The sequence below is a fragment of the Sprattus sprattus genome (genome assembly GCF_963457725.1).
Source record: "Sprattus sprattus genome assembly, chromosome: 11".
Taxonomy (NCBI): Eukaryota; Metazoa; Chordata; class Actinopteri; order Clupeiformes; family Clupeidae; genus Sprattus; species Sprattus sprattus.
The window spans coordinates 5,438,262-5,455,294 of record NC_137909.1 but is presented as its reverse complement, the minus strand read 5'-3'; the positions used below and the strand labels follow the sequence as shown (position 1 = coordinate 5,455,294).

Genomic DNA, 17,033 nt, shown 5'->3' with positions numbered 1-17,033 from the left:
AGAGTCAGAGAAGCAGACAGAGGAAGGAAGCGAGAGCGAGACCTAACTCACCGCCTGTCATTGCGCCGTCTTCTGAAGAGCTTTTTGGTGTGTGCGATCTCAGCCTCATTAGGCAGAGGAGGAAAGGCCTGTGGTGGAGGAGACAGAGGAGAGGACAAAAAAGGATTCACATTATTGACAGGAATGGAACATCTACTATATGTTTACCCAAGACACGTAAACTCACACTCATGGTTCTCTTTGAACGAAGTATATGCATTAGGAATATCCATGATATGCAGCTGTAATCCTAGTCTCCATTTGATACCTGGTGATAAAACATGTGTTAAGATCCTTAAAAGCCAGTTGAGGCTCAATTTGCCCAAAAGCACATAGGCTGGCTGAAAGGGCTCCCAGTGCAACAAGGAAACCCAGACCCAGACCCTGACTGAGAACCTCAGCCAATCAGTCAACCTGCAACCTCTGATACTGTGTTCCTCAGTCAACCTGCAACCTCTAATACTGTATTCCTCAGTCAACCTGCACACAGAGAGAAGGAAAAGCAAGGCCAGAGGGGTTAGAAGCCAGCAGTCGGCCCTTTGATTGAATTCTGAGGCCATTGGAATTCCAGAGGCACTTCCCACTCTGGAAGCCGTGACATATACCATTCCACTTATCCAGGGAGACGCCGCTCATTTTCAGCTGGGCGCGGGAAACCAGCACTGGTGGTTGCCACAGCAACAGATGGTCAGCACCCCTTGACTAATGAAGAGGAGGGCGGGAGGGAGAGCGTGTGCATGTGCATGATGTTCAGTATTCACTGAGTGTCCGTGTGTGCATGTAACAATATATTGTGCTGTACACAAATTATTTTTGTGTTGTATAGCAAATCCTCTCACGTGCACAACTGAGGTAAAAGATGGGGAGCATCATCAGTCAGAGCCAGGGAGAGTGTGAGGTGTTTAGCATTACTGACCTGGTAGCCAGCATCATAGATGCTCTATGAGCTCATTAACTGATAGCTAGCCAATACTCTGCTTCAGTGTCTCCAGCTCAACTGTCAGCACTTACTGAATGTTGTATTTTTTTCAATTTTATTGTAATGGGAGGATTAAGTGTCAGGTAAGGTTTTCTTGTTGGATTCATCAACTTGGTTGGAGTATTTAGAGTGTACAAAAAGGGAGAACATTCACAAAAGCTGCAAACATCATCAGCGGGCGTAGAGAGTCAATAGTGGAGCAACCATTTTGTTCCAAAGCACCTAAAGATAAAGGTCAACTCAATCATAAATCTTTAATATTAAATAACTCGATGGTGAAATAGGCTATTGACTGGTTCAAGCACTCAAGTGTGTGGTAAGTTGTAAATGGGGATAAAAGGGAACCAATTTCCTAAATGCTATGTTGTCCAGCTGTCCATAAATTAAAAACCAAGAATATGCATCAAACCATTTGGGATAGTGCTGTGAGGCAGGTTTGATGTGGCAGTGGGTTGGTATGCAATTAAACTGGGTCTTGTGTATTCCTTGCCTTCTTCCAAAAAACATGCCAAGTGCAATATCACAACAGCATGTTTCTGAAGGATCTTAATGACATATAGTCCAATCGTATGTGCAAGCTCTGACTTGCTACAACTTCTTTAATGTTTCTGCATGTTTCTAATGTTCCGTTTCTTCATTCCTCCCCCGTAAGTTACAGCGTTACAACTAGAACAACGTACAACCAACCCACACTGAAAGCCAGAGGTGAAAACACTGCTCTATGGCTTTCCCGAGCTGTGTTGCTGAGGAATGGTGTGTGTGCGCGCGGCTTACTGACTGAACGTATTAGACATGGCTCTCCTCACACGACGAGCAGCTAAGGCGCGCCCTGGTCCTCCCATGTTGCAAGTTGTGTCTTTTTCTTCTTCTCCAATGTTCTTTTCTTCACTAAAGCCAGGCCAGCCAAACCGCTGGGCTCTGATTGGTGCTTGCTGATTGGTCCCAGATGTGGAGGCCCTGCTCTTGTAGCATGGTTTCCAGCCTTGTTGGCATGGAGATAAAGGCTTCTGACACAAAGCACCACCCCAGCAGCAGCAAGGCTGCCTGCCTGAGACCAGAGCAAAACAAAATGGCCTCTACAAGGGACCATTACTGCTGTACAGCAACACACACAAATAGAGACACACAGACATTGGAAGCTAGAGAAAGAGACGAGTGACGGAAGGAGGGAGGGAGATAGAACAGAGAGAGAGAGAGAGAAAGAGAGAGAGAGAGAGAGACAGAGAGAGAGAGTTATTATTATATTGTTATTATTATTAGTGCTTTGGCAACAGTGCATCGTACATTCATGCCAATAAAGCCATTTGAATTGAATTGAAATTGAATTGAGAGAGAGAGAAAGAGAGACCTAAGAGTACCTAAAGTACTAAAGTCACCAGCTAGTCGTTTTGTTGGAGCAGGCTCAAAAAAAAAAAACGGAGGAGAGTTTGTTGCGTGTGTGCTGACTGAGATCTGAGCCCATTAAGCGTCTCTGCTGAGCCAGTGTAACACGCCCTGGCACAGGCTTCTCTGCAGCCCAGGGGTGAGTCTGCTGAAGTGTCACTGTGTCGTCTCTGAGTTATCACAGAGGCAGATGGGAGTTAAGGAGCAGGCTCATCACTTCAGACACGCAGCACAGAACACCCACAGTCACCCAAAGTGATGAGCAATGGTCTCCGCTGCCTGCCTGCCTGCCTGCCTGCCGTCGCTAGGGTTTGCAAATGCAAAATTCTGCCATGCAAAACCACACCACACAGGGCTGCCTGGAATGTGTCTTGGCCCAGAGCAACTGGAGTACATGGCAACAGCTGTTAGAGTGTGCAAGGAGAGAAAGAGGAAAAAGAGACAGAAAGCCATCAAAAGAAAGAAAGACATTGAATGGCATGTTCAGCTACTGTTGCATTCCTCTGGGAAACCATTAGGAATAATTCTCCTTCGTAATTGTTACCAGATGATAATCTCAAATGCTCTTCACATCTGCCAGCTTCAAAGCTGAAAAATGCAAATATTGACACAAACAATATTCAAAATTTCACAACAGAAAAACTGTTTATTTGTAACACTGAAGTGTCAAGAATGTATGGTTTGCCGTGTGTAAAGCTCTAATGGTGCCCTAAACTGGTTTTACAGCTGCCTTAACCAATTCAGCTATTAAAACCAATATTAAGGTTTCAGTTTGGAGGGAAAAAATGAAATGGATAATCACTTCTGAGCAAATAATCACTGCTAAAACATAAGGGCGAATGTGAACGCCTATGTTTTGGCCCCGTTTCAAGCGCAGGGGAGGGCAGGTAGCACACAGGGGACACCCCCAATCAGAGAGGAGTATGTTGAAACATACAATCACCCACACCCAAACGCCATACACACAAACAAACACAAGGGGCTCTGCACGTCTGCACTGGCAGTCTTGACCTGTGACGGGACCGCAGACGTGACAATGGGGCCGTGAGCCGGCGGGAGCAGGAAGCTCATGTATGGGCTGCAGTGAGTTCCACAGGTCAGAGGGGTCCCTCTGTCTCACACACACACACACACACACACACACACACACACACACACACACACACTCCAGGCCTCCTTTCCAGACAGGATGTATGAGGAGCTCAGGCCTTCTTACTTCTGCCTGACCAGCAGCGAGCCAGTTAATGATGAGTCATCCGTGAGGTCACAGCGGAGCTGAAGCAGCCTGGCATCAACATCACTGACAGAGCAAACAGCCCCACCCAGTGTATCCATCCAGTAGAGAGGGACCAGAGCACCTTCTTCCACCCAGGGAATTATTTCAGATACATATTGAACAGATCCATACAGTGACCTCTTAAAGACACGCATAGATCACGTCACTTTGGCTGAGAATGAATGAGAGTAGTAAAATGGATAGAGCTGATCAACTAATTAGTTCAGTCTCCTTGTTCTGTTTTTGGCACCATGACGGATCTTCCAACACTTTCTACCAATGACCTTCCTTTGCCCCGAGACTGTGCTTGTGGGACAGGCTGGCCCTGAGTCTGCATCTCCCCACATCCACACACACATCATGACTCAAGACATTCCTGCTCTCTCTCCTGCTGCGAGGCGCCACACAGGAAGTCATGTGGTGTGGGCCTGAATGACAGACACACGACTCACTCCATCATGGCTCTGGAAGCCTGGAGCAGGGAAGCCTCACAGACAGAGGTGTGATGGTCTAGTTAAGAGCTCCACACAATAAAAATGGGTGCATTTGAGTGAAATGCGTGCATGTTTGTATGTACATTTGTGTGCAGTTTGTGTTTGTTAGCAGGGTGCATGCGTAAATGCAGGTCATTGATGCAGTGTATGCGTCTGTATATATTTGGGGTGTGTATGTATGTGTGTGTGTGTGTGTGTGTGTGTGTGTGTGTGTGTGTGGGGGGGGGGGGGGGGGGGGGGCTGAATGGCTTGTTTGAGGCGAGTTCCCAGCATCCTCTCTGTGTTATGATCCTTCTAGATTAGGCACATTCAGGGAATGAACTTTCCATTGTTCCTTTGCATCGCATTTATCTTGGCCACCAGCCAACAGCAATATATTACAGCCGACATACATACAAAGCAATGTGTGTATTATATATATATATATATATAATATATACATTATATATATATAAATATATGGTCACACTGGGCTTTGACTTTCCTCAAGCCAAGCATACGCCAGAATGGAAAGAAGGGAACACCCAGCCTGCTGTGCACAGGAAACCAGAGGAAGTTTTTTTTCCTTTTTTTCCTGATAAAGGTTTTTCTTCAGGGTATAGTTAATGAGATTAAACAACAACACAAAGAAGATTGCAACTAATAATAAGATTTGGCAAACACAGACTTTATTTCAAAAACTGATGTCAGAATGGGCATCTAAGCATTAGAAATTAGTGTGTCAGAGATCCTGTCTTCACCGTTAAGGCTAAGAGGAATCCATGGGCTCTGATGAGACCTTTCCTCATGCAAATTTCTCTTTCTTATTGTGTTCTTATAATTTACTTGTTGCCATTTCGTTAGCAACCAATGAGGGATTCACTGATTTTCTCTTGTATATGAGAACATTTTTGAGAAAATAAAGGTCGATTAAATAAACCAAAACATCTAGTTTTCACAGTCCACAAATACAAGGAAACACACGTCTTAAATTTGAGGAAGCAGGCATGAAAACGGGTCAGGGGTGAAAAAGGTGAGGAGGATATAACCCCTCTAGGGGGGTCCGGGGGCGTGCTCCCCCGTAAGTACAATTTTAATATTCCATGTTTTAAAGCGTCAATCTGATGCAGTTTGAGATGCTTTTTTTTCAACCTGGGGAGAGCTGGAGAAACTTAGCTTCAGCCATGAGTCAAAAATGATTTTGGCCTCCTTACTTAGTATTATGCAAGCCATTTCATGCCAGCCTGTCACTGGGTCTATCATTTACAGCAGGGGTCTTCAACAGGGGGTCCGCGGAGGTACTGCAGGGGGGTCGCGAAATCTTTGGTTGATAAGATACATTTTTTTAATATTTCAAAAAAAAAAAAATAATAATTTCCACAAATTTAAATGTCTTCCAAATCAGAATTGTATTTATTCCCTTTAAATTGACATTAACATAAATCCGACATATTGTAGTGAACATATAAATTGATCGAGAAGACGTTATCTTTCAGTCCAATCGACACATTCAGCTACCCACAGGAGCTCTCTCAAGCTGGGCACCGGTTCACTCACAGCACCTTTCATGCACAGGCACTAGCCAATCAAGAAAATATGATTCTATTGTTTGTTTCGCCGCTGATTTATTATGTTGAATAACTGGATATAACTTCCAGTGGCACTTGCTCTTGACTGCTTTGCCTCATAGCTTGGCGACTTGGCCTTTTTGCGCAGAGCTCACCTTTCTTGTCACCAAAGTGCTTGTCATGTCAGTGCTCAGGGTTGCTCTGTATTGGGTCTTGTTTATGGTAACGAGACTGAAAATCGTCATCTGACGTCATGAATCATGATTTGTTTTATACCTGCAAGGCTTGTAGGTTGACTGGATGCAATAGCAGGAATTATTTGCTACGTTAACAGTCTGTAGTCAAACACCTTTGCAATGGTCACTTTGCCCTAACAGAGCGATTCAAAGTTAGAACAGGGAGTCTCCGTGGCGTTTGAGTTATGTAGCTAAATTAGCTGACTCTCAGTACATCAGTTATTCACACCGTAGCCGTCTCGTAACCAGGCTAATCACATCATATGCGCTTGCTAACTTTTTTTATACAAATGTATCTGGAGGTTATACCCCTTGAAATGAATCATCTGGTTAAGTAACCGAACACATGTTTTAACATTTTATATGCTTACATTACGGTCAGATAAAAAAATGCGTCCAGCAGGGATTCCAAAATTGTCCGGGATTTTGCCTCGTCGGATATAAGTGTTTCTCTGGGTCTTTCACAAATTAGTTATTACGTCTTTACACGTTTTGGAAACTGTATCTAAGACTTATGTTCCACCGTCTTGCGCGAGCTCTGACTGTATAGACAGAATTGTCATTGGTCAAACTTTCCCAGTGTTGACAGATTCATTATCCTCCAAATACGATCATTTTGAGCCTCTGATATGATAAGCCATTTACAATCTGGCAACACTGCCTCCTGCCGCCACTGAATATGTATATATATATTTACGCTGATGTCTGAGCTGATCGAGAGAGGTAGTCTATGCCGATTGGTAAGGCGCTTAAACAAGGCCGATGTAACATGGGGCTAGTGGTGACAGGTAAGCCGCTCATAGGGAGTGTTATGCGCATGCGTGCCTATGTGGCAGTAGACCACCAGGCTACAGACCGTAAATGTAAATATCAGCAGTAATTAAACAACTTTACTGGTATTAAATGTACCAATAACATGCCATTCTCAAATTAAAGCCAGGGACATGAGTATTTTGACGATGTATACCGACACCAATAGCTAGCTGGCTATTCCACCAGCCGGGCCTCTAGCCATCCCGACGAAGGAGCACTTTTTACCGGACACTTTTCGCTTGACGAGCGGGGGCAATCAGTATCAGGCAATCCATCAGTAAGGGTCGTCATCATATCAGCCATAAAACAGGGGCAGATATCTGGCTTTTAAAAGCTGCCATCGTTCAATGACAACAAGACCACTGAAAAGAGTTAATCATATTTTTTGTACAGAGATTTGAGAGTGTCAGTCGGGGATGCAAGTTTTTGATAACATTAGGTGGATATTTCATGTTTGTTTTCTGTCTTTGTTAACGGGGACGGCCCAGTGTTCAAAAAGCCTAATATTCTGAAATCTCAATATTCCGAAAAATAGTCCCTGGCATAATTTAGAAATATTTTGAGTGGCACAAAACATTGACAGCATTTAATTTGCGCAGCGGAACGGAGACGCTCACCGGGCTATCACCCATATCACTTTTCCTAGGCAATATTTGTTAATTTAGCCAACTCTGGTTTTGAATATAGGGTACAGTTTGTGCAAAGGAAATCCCCGGCAGATTGTCGCAGGACATTTCAAGCACTGATAAAGCATGCATGCGTTGGCTATCATAAAAGTATTTTTATCATCGCAATGCAAATGCCATGTGTGTATAATAATAATCTGAATTAAAGTTCATGCTTGTGAAATAAATGCATTTATATGTTTATGAGTGTGTGTTCAATTCATTGGGATGTGCATGTGGGCTATAGTGGTTCACGTTGCTGTGCTCACAATTTTGGAACAGCGGGCTGTCTGAAGAATGGGCTTTCGGAACATTAACTGCATGAAATGTGGGATTTACGACAGTCTTCGACCCTGTGTATTGCCATAGGAGCCCACATTGGTGTGAAAGCCCCCCCACCCCTTCCCTTGGCCAGGCCTTGGTTTTGTTATGTTAATTGAATTGACCTGGATTGAAAACAACCCCCCCCCCCCCGCCAGGAGAGGCACCCGTCACTGCTTCACTGATTTAAAAAACCTGAAAGTCACAGGTTCGATCCCCACTAGTGGCAACCATGGCCCAAGTTGCTTAACGACTGTTAACGACTCTTCATGACTTATCAGAGTAAGCCTGACTGTATAATTACATGCCAGAAACGAATATCAAGAACATTAAGGTGAAATAATAATATATAAGTTAGGAGCATTACACATAGCCTAAGTTAAAACTTTTAAACACATACCACCATAAACATGTGAGATAATTCGACAAGAGACATTGAAAGACAGCTAACTCACTGCTTCGTCAAATAAGAGAGATCAACTATATATATATATGGAAACCACTTACAGATTCCGATTAGCTAAATTTGCGTCTGGATGGAAAGGTGTTATCTTTCCCCATCCCACCCATGCTTAGCCATTTCTAGCATAACATGCGATCTACCGTGGAAAACAGAAGGCAGGCGATTTTTTTTTTATCAGTTCTCACCACACAACGACGTCTCATCTTTGCTCCTTGAATGTCCAGTGGTGTAGTCCAGTGTATACGCACGTATACGGAGTATACCCACTTATTTTTCAGTCAGCATTGGGTATACCCACTTCTTAAAACAGGGTATTTATCCTGTGCTGTATAAATAAATAAAGAGTATACCCACTTCTCCAGGGACCACTACACCACTGTGAATGTCGATGGTGTCGATGGTCGAATGGTATGGTGTTATTGAAACTTACTACGTGTAAAAAAGACTAGAAATTGAACGTTTATTATTCGAGTCTAAAGTTTCTAATGTTGCCTCGGGCGCCTTTACGTAAACATAATTAAAACGTCACATAAGTCCACTAAACAATTCCCAATTCGCTGGCTCCAGTAACAGAAGAGAAATACCCCAGAGGGGGGAGGAATGATAAACCAGGTACTTAGTCACACCGACTAGCTAAATCCTTACCAGAAAAGGTGGCTAAGTGGTTAGTAACAGCACCATTAGGTACATCGTACCAATAACCTGAAGAGCGCAGGTTCAAATCTGACGAAGCTCGCGTAAAATCTACCTGAAAAGACACAGGTTAGATATGTACGAGTGGCAAACATGTCCCAAGTTGCAAAATGACTATTTCAATATCAGAGTAAGCCCGACTCTGTATAATTACATGCCAAAAGTGAATCTCAAGAACATTACCGAGAGGAAGCTCCGGAATATGAGTGGAACAGCCTCGAAAGTACATGGGAACACTCGAACTCTGAAACTGAAAGGCAAAGCAAGAATCGTGATATCCCCGAAATCAAAAACAGAAGTCTGAAAACGGAAGGTGAATCAAGAAATGTGATATCCCCGGAGCAAAACCCTAAAGACAGAATATTAATTAAATTATTATCGAGTACATTTTAATTTCGTTTTTATGGGGCAATAGCTGTAAATGGGAGGGGATACGTTTTGTCAGTTGAAAGCTGACCTATAGACAGAATCTCATTCCGTCTCATCACAAGACGTTTTAATTCAATTCCTTGTCGTTTTCAACCAATGGCTGCAGCAGGGTGTGTGTGGCTAGACTGCTGACAGTCAATATGCTAATAAGAGCATTTCGCACCTCTGTCAGCGGGAGGTGAGAATGCTAAACACATCGGCCCCCCTCCCCTCGCAGGTTCCTTCCCGGGAAATTCCGTCCGTATGCGGCAGACGGATATTTCGGGGGAATTTCCGCGGTCAGCCAGGAATGGTGATCATTCGCGGCTGTATCACAGCGTATACGGGCCCGGTAATCTTGCTTTTCGTGCAGTGATTGACATGGAACCTTTGTTAACATGAGGCGTGAACTCTGAACTTGTGTTGTCGGTAGGCTCGTCAACTAACAGTAAACGAGCTGCAGATTGCAAAACGTCTTGGCACATTTGAGCGTGTCGAATATGAATGATTTTGACGCAGCGACCGGCGTCGGAAGCTGCCTGTGCACTATGCGGATCCACGTTGATGTTGTTTGTAAACAAATAAGGTGGGAGCACATCTCCGCCGTCTTTGCGTATGCCCCAGGCAAGGTAAGCGGCTTAAATGTTGGTTCATGTATCCACTTACCAACAAGAGCCGCTTCCCTTAGAATTTTTCACACCTACTTGCGAAGACGATTCCGTCAGAGCGGCTTACAAAAAAAGACACATGTATACGCAGCTAATGTATTAATTCTAGTTTAGCTCAACAAGAAAGGTAAATGTTGGATTTGTGAATATGGAGTGCAAACTAGGTTGGATTAATGACTTCAGTGATCTGAAATTCTTTTGCAATTGGCATTTGTTGAAATGAAGGGAAATACATCAGTTCTCTGGGCGATTTATTCACCAACACTGACCCTTAAAATACACTGACCACAAATACGCAGAAAAAACTATATCAGACTTTATCGGAAAACCAGTTTTATGGTTGAAAGCCAAATGAATATTTTTTTTGATGACTAAAGAATGGGGAAAGAAAAGTATTCTCTAAAGGTATTACCTGCATTTGTTTCAACATAAACCTTCTTTAATATCTGACAAGCCAGGTCTGAAGGCTGGGCCAATGTTTTGTACAGTGGATGCAGTGGGACCAGGCTCTCTAGCAATCACTGTCCTGGGAGGGGCACCGATGGGAGGGGTTGACCTTCCCCCTGTGTGCTGTGGCTGAACTAAAAATCAGACCCATCCAAGCACTGTGGAGGAACCCTCTGCAGTGCATCCTGAATCACATTTTGACTAGATGTCCCATAGCACTGGGAGAAGGCAGATACAGGTGGAACCATGACAAGGTCCTTACAGAAATTGTCAAATGAACAGACCTGCAGAGGGTCAAGACAACAAAGACCAGGCATCACCACCGAAACTAGTCTATTTCCAAGGGGAAGGTGATAAGGCTTCTAGGGCAAGAACAACGGCCAAGAACCCATCCTCCATTTTGCATGGAGCTTCTGACTGGGAGATGCCAGTTGACCCTAAGAAGATATTTTACTTTATGGAAGAGGTGGCAGTAACCTTACTTCAACCAGACATCATTCTTCTATCCAGGAAAACAAAAAACATCTGACTAACCAAACTCAATGCCCTGGGAGGACAGGCTAGCCATCTCTCATCAACTGACGAGAGCAAAGTACCAGAATTTGATCAATGAGGCTCTTGTCAAAGAATGGCATGCAGCCTTTCTCCCCATTGAAGTTTGGCTTCAGTGGTTTCCCAGCATCATCAGTGCGGTAGTCCTTGTAGTCCTCCAGAACATGGGTTTGGAACCCAAACAACTGGAGAGGGCCACTGGGGAGATAGCCTTGGCAGTAGAGGCTAAGGGACAAAATGCTTATGACCTTGAGATACCTGCTGAAGATGCAGAAGGTCTCCCAACAATGTGAATGCTCGGACCAACCTGCTTCCAAGGAATGCCATTAAGAGGAGGAACTTGCAACACCATATCTTAAGTAGGTCCTGCAGTTTCTGCTTGTAGAAAAGCGTCTCGTTTTTCCTCAGTCAGACATTAAATCAATCAAGTAACCTCCATTTTTGAAAGGATATTTGTGTTTGGTTTGTTTGTGAAAATAAACACATTGACGCCTCTGCAACTGCCTCTCAGAGCCCCAAACCTTTAAAAAAAAAAAAGTCAGCAAAGATGTGAGGGCCGGAGCCCGCCCATGAAGTCCACAGTATCAGTGCCACTTATTGAAGCTAAGAGGAGAGAAAAAGGAACATTCAGTGAACTGACGACTTGTACTTCTTCTGGCTAGAGTCATTGTTTAACTCCTGAGGATGGAGTGTGGCCCAGCTGAAACAGGAAGGAAGAGGAAGCGAGGCTGGCCGGTTTGATAACAGAGTTATTCGACAAATCAAGTTCTTTTTATTAGCCTTGTATGACTGAGTTTCACAGAGCACTGCCAAGCGATATCCTATTTACTGCTTCTGATTACCTTGGGCAGCCATTTTGAAGATCATTTTTAGTCCCCCAGAGTTTGACACAACCTGCTGTTTTGTTCCTGAAGGAGGGGATCAAGTGCTCATCAACCTAATGCGGTGTTCCTCTCAGGCTATCAATACATTGGAGAACAAATACTGAGTTTTTTTCTGCAAAAAGATGAAGATGAGGTAATTTGTAATCATACGAGAGGTGATGTTGAAATGAACATAAAAATGTTACCTTACACATCTTAGCAGCCAATGGAAGATGGTGAGGTACTGTGAGGAAATATAATAGAAAGAGGGAAGAAAAGTTGTCCTCCAGAAGTGGTCTCAGCTGGTCTGGTTACTGGAAGCAAGCCAAGCATGAAACAGTTGCATCTTGCACACATCCATCCCCCCCCACCCCCTTCAATGTCCTCCTGTACGGCCACTGTTCAAACTCTAGCGGCTCTCTCATGTGGTTGCCTGGCAACAGCCTGACAGATGCTAACATAATCAGGCTTCTCTGTGAGTTTCTCAAAAACGAAGAATGCGTTTCGTTATCTCCTCGTAGGTACAAGAATGTGACATTTCCACCTCAGATTTTTCCTCCATTGTCTAGAAGCCTCAACGAAACACACAAATGTATCTTTGAGCGTGCACCCACAAACGCACCTATCACATCACACATATTATTGCAACTATCCCAAAGTCAGCTCCCATATCGTTTTAAAAATCTATTTTCTGGAGTGGAGAGAGCACAATGGGAACTAGGTACACCAGCCAGCTGGCCCCAACCACGTGTCCCCTCGCTCCCCCTGAAGTCAAGGCTCCCCGTCTCCACGTCTCCCTCCCTGACCTCAGCTCAGCCGCTCGCTGCCTTTACTTCATTAGCGCAGGCATGCAGGCGTCCCGGCCCAAGCCCAGTGGCAGCGCACAAACCAAACAGGAAACGCTCTGGAATGTTCTTGTCTTGGGAGCTTGAAAGGAAAACTCTGCCAGAGCCCTTGCTCTATCTGAGACCACGGGGCATGCATGCATGCATAAGGAACAAACACGCTACGTCTAACATGGAAACTCAAAAGACACACAAAGAAACAGCAGCAAACACTACAACTAGACCAATTGAACACAAACCAACACTGATTTGCAATTCATATACGTCCTGTATACTTGCTCCCAGTGCCGCGTGGCCCTGCTGACAGTGACATACTCATGATCAGACGGCACGCAAACTTTAACTGTGTTCCATTTTTATTTGAACATTATACATCTCACAATGCAAACCTTTCTTTCTGTGGATCTTGCTCAATGTCACTCTGTCTATCTGTCTCAACATCCATCCATCACTGCCCCTCAGACAGCCGCCAGCTCTGCTCTGCCCTGAGCTTCTTTCCTCCTCTTGTGTTCTGTTTATTGTTTAGCATTTTTCCCACCAGACTCTTGGAATTGGCTGTTCTGGCTTCTGTTACATAAGCACTGATCCTGCTGCCACCGAGGAGGAGTTCACGAGGGGGCTGGACGACACAGACCACACACACACACACACTCACACACACACACACACACACACACACACACACACACACACACACACACACACCTCCCCTTCTCCCCTATATTCCCTCACTTCTACTCCATTTCTTTCTCCTTCTGCCACTCTCTCTTCTCTTTACGAATCTCATCTTCAACAGCTCCTCCAAAAATCCTCATACTACCTACTTGGTGCTCCACGTGGTCTTTTTTGGTAATATGGAAAGGTTTGATTGTTTGCAGTGGCTGTAAAAAGGTAATACATCTGATAGACTGTTTTCCCTCCTGACCCTGAGAGCGAAAGTGGTAGCAAAGAATGGAAGGAGAGAAACAGTGCGACTGATATAAAACTACTTTTGCTAACATTGAGTACGCTTGATCGTGTGTGTGAGAGTGGTGGCAGTGATGTGAGGGGTAAACCGATATAGTGACCACACAGGGTGTTGCCCACATAGACATTGTTTACAGTTGTCATCCATCGCCCACCCCCCCCCCCCCCCCCCCCCCCCCATCACTCTCAGTCTCAGTCTCTGCGGACTGTAGAGGGTGGTCTGTCTGGTCTGGGCTCTCTCTCATAAACACAGGCAGCAGAGGCAGAATGAGGATCCTCTGTGCTAGTCTGCAGGATTTCCAGGGCTGGGCCCCGTAGAGATGTGTTCAGACATTCACCCTGACCACCGTGATGCAACAGCCTCTTTATTTATCCATAATCCCTCCCTGCCGACACGTCCAGGATGAGGTCATAATGAATAAGGTACATCACTGCTTCCGGAACAGACATCGTGATAAAGCGTGTGTGTGCATCATAAAGTGTGTGTATGTTGGAGAGGACGTAACGCCTATGTTAAATGTATAAAACTGTGATAGTGTGTATGCATTCATACATTTGCCTATGATGGTAATTGTGTATATGTGGCGTGAGTGAGCATGTTGCACAAAAAAACCTGCGTGTGTGTGTGTGTGTGTGTATGTGTGAGAGAAATGAGTGAACGCAAGTGAGTTTGGCAGTGAGCAGCAATTGCAAAGTGGGTGTGTTTGCGTGTGTGACAGTGACAAAGTATGTGCGTGGTCTATCAGTGAATGTGTGTGTCTGGCAGTGAGCATTAGTGTGTGTGTATGTGTATGTGGTGTGTGTGTGTGTGTGTGTGTGTGTGTGTGTGTGTGTGTGTGTTTCGTGGTCTCTCCAGCAGCCCTGCTACTCACTGGGCTGGCTGACTGATGGCAGTCCTGACAATGGCAGGAAAAGGGTGTAGGAGGGGGCATCCCGCCGCCCTGACCTCTTTATTGTTCTCCAGTGGACGTGGAGGAGCAAGGAGGAGGGGCTCCCTCCGTCTCCCTCCGTCTCCCTCATCCACCCCGCCTCCCTTAGCGGGAGCACCTCGCTTGAAGCCAGACCCCGGGGCCGGCATGAGCTCAGGCTCCTGTTCCTCAGCACGTAGGCCCCGGGGCCTCACTGTCTGGCCACACCGGGCCTTTGTTCAGCAGGAACCGGACACATCCTCACTGACTATGTGGCAGACGGGGTCAAACCCCCATGAACACCACCAAAACTGATCTACTGGGGTCAGTCTGGCCCCGAGGGAGAAACAATAAGAGCCATCACACACACACACACACACACACACACACAGACACCCCCCCCCCCCCCCACCCCACACACACACACACACACACACACACACACACAGATGGGGGAATATAAAGAATAGTTTGATCCCTATGACTGAAACACTTGCAGGAGAGAGAAGGCAACATGGGACACTAATTAATGCACCACTGCAGAGACTGCAATGGATGCTGACTTATATGGTAGATAAACTTGATAAACTACACACAAGCACATGTGTACAGCTCGACTTGGGAAGAGACAGCCAGACTCATCGGCGGGTAGACAGAGTGCTCCCTTTCAGAATGGGAAAAAGTACAACGTGATTCGGAGCAAGCCATAACTGCCGGAACAGTCAACATTTCCGTGTCTTTGTGCCAGATCACACACAACAAGGCAACCAGGTCAAACAATAAATATTTATATAAACACACACACACACACACACACACACACACACACACACACACAAAGACACACATAAGTGCACAAACATCCGCTCCCATCCCCCCCCCCACACACACAAATCAATCCACACACATTTATGATCATGACTAGCCCACGTCGACTGGGGAGCGTGTGCACTGGGGGACTGTAACATGGCTAGCCCCACGCACAACTGTGCTCACAAGCATATTCTAGGTCACTTCATCTACTGACACATACATGATAAGGTTAAGCTTTCAATCACACACACACACACAGACACACACACACACACACGTGTGGAAAGCATCACTGTGCCTGGAGGCTGGAGAGCTAATCAGACGTACGCTGAGCAAACCCCAGGAACGCTGTGGATTCTGTCTGTGGCAACAATGGCGTCTTGTTGACAACATCAGACAAATGACCCAGGCAGCCTGTTCAAATTCACTGCCACAGGCTACATGAGAATGAGGGCTGAGGGTGAGTGATTGTTGTTGAGCGTGTGCGCGTGCAGGCTGAAAATGACAGAGGGACACTGACAGCAGTATGTGTGTGTGTGTGTGTGTGTGTGTGTGTGTGTGTGTGTGTGTGTGTGTGTGTGTGGCAGGGGGTGGGGAGGCAGTGTGTGTGTGTGTGTGCGTGTGTGTGTGTGTGTATGTGTGTGTGTGTGTGGCAGGGGGTGGGGGGGCAGTGTGTGTCCTCTCAAAAAAAAACATGGACTACACAGTCTACGTCAGTGTTGTGCTAATATGGCACGACAAAACAGTGACTGAGAAGAGCAGCGTCTCATGGTGACGAAACATCTGGATCAGACAGAGAGGAAATTAGTCTGAAACGGTGACGAAACATCTGGATCAGACAGAGAAGAAATAAGTATGAAATGGTGACGAAACATCTGGATCAGACAGAGAAGAAATAAGTATGAAATGGTGACGAAACATCTGGATCAGAGAGAGAAGAAATAAGTATGAAATGGTGACGAAACATCTGGATCAGAGAGAGAAGAAATAAGTCTCGAATGGTGAAGAAACATCTTGATTAGACAGAGAAGAAAAGTGTTTCTAATGGTGAAGAAACATCTTGATTAGACAGAGAAGAAAAGTGTTTCTAATGGTGATGAAACCGCTCGATCCGGCCCGAGAGCAGTCAGCCAGACCCGATGGCATCGGAGCCAGTGGAAGTTTACTGTGGTGACTGACCTCAGACTGTCTGAGCAGTGGTGAATGTCATCACAAAGGTTAGCAGGAGACTCATCGCTGATCGCACGTCATCTTCCTAGTGACAGTGTGCTCATTCAGTAAGTATGTGACACAGGATTTGTGCATCACAGCACCGCCTGGATGTTGTTGGGATTGGAGGAGGGGGGACTGACCCTTCCATCTCATCCCCTAGGGGAGGCCTCTTGGCTGGGGCTACCCCTACGCCGCTGCAGAGGAAGTCCCCTTTCCTTCACTGCCATTCCGGCCCATGTACTTTCCTCATTACGAACAGGTTGCTGCTATTCAAAGAGCTATACAGGAAGTGCGGCTGGGGGGGGGTGTTCCATTAGACAAGACTCTGATTGGCTGACCGCGGCCCTTTGGGAACTCGCTACCCATGACTACGTGTTGTTATAACTTGTCTTAACCTGTTGATTGTGTTAACCTTATTAAGTGCATTTTCCCTGATTGTCCT

At 45.5% G+C, this 17,033-nt stretch overlaps 1 protein-coding gene across 1 annotated transcript in view; it reads right to left on the bottom strand.

Annotated features, from left to right (window-relative positions):
* Nucleotides 1-17,033, bottom strand: part of ctif (CBP80/20-dependent translation initiation factor) — a gene marked incomplete at its 5' end in the record, with an annotated part of 72,120 nt that overhangs the window by 35,803 nt on the left and 19,284 nt on the right. The window contains one exon of the mRNA XM_080847270.1: nt 52-128. Coding sequence (XP_080703396.1) covers nt 52-128 — 77 coding nt within the window. The remainder of the gene's footprint in view (nt 1-51; nt 129-17,033) is intronic.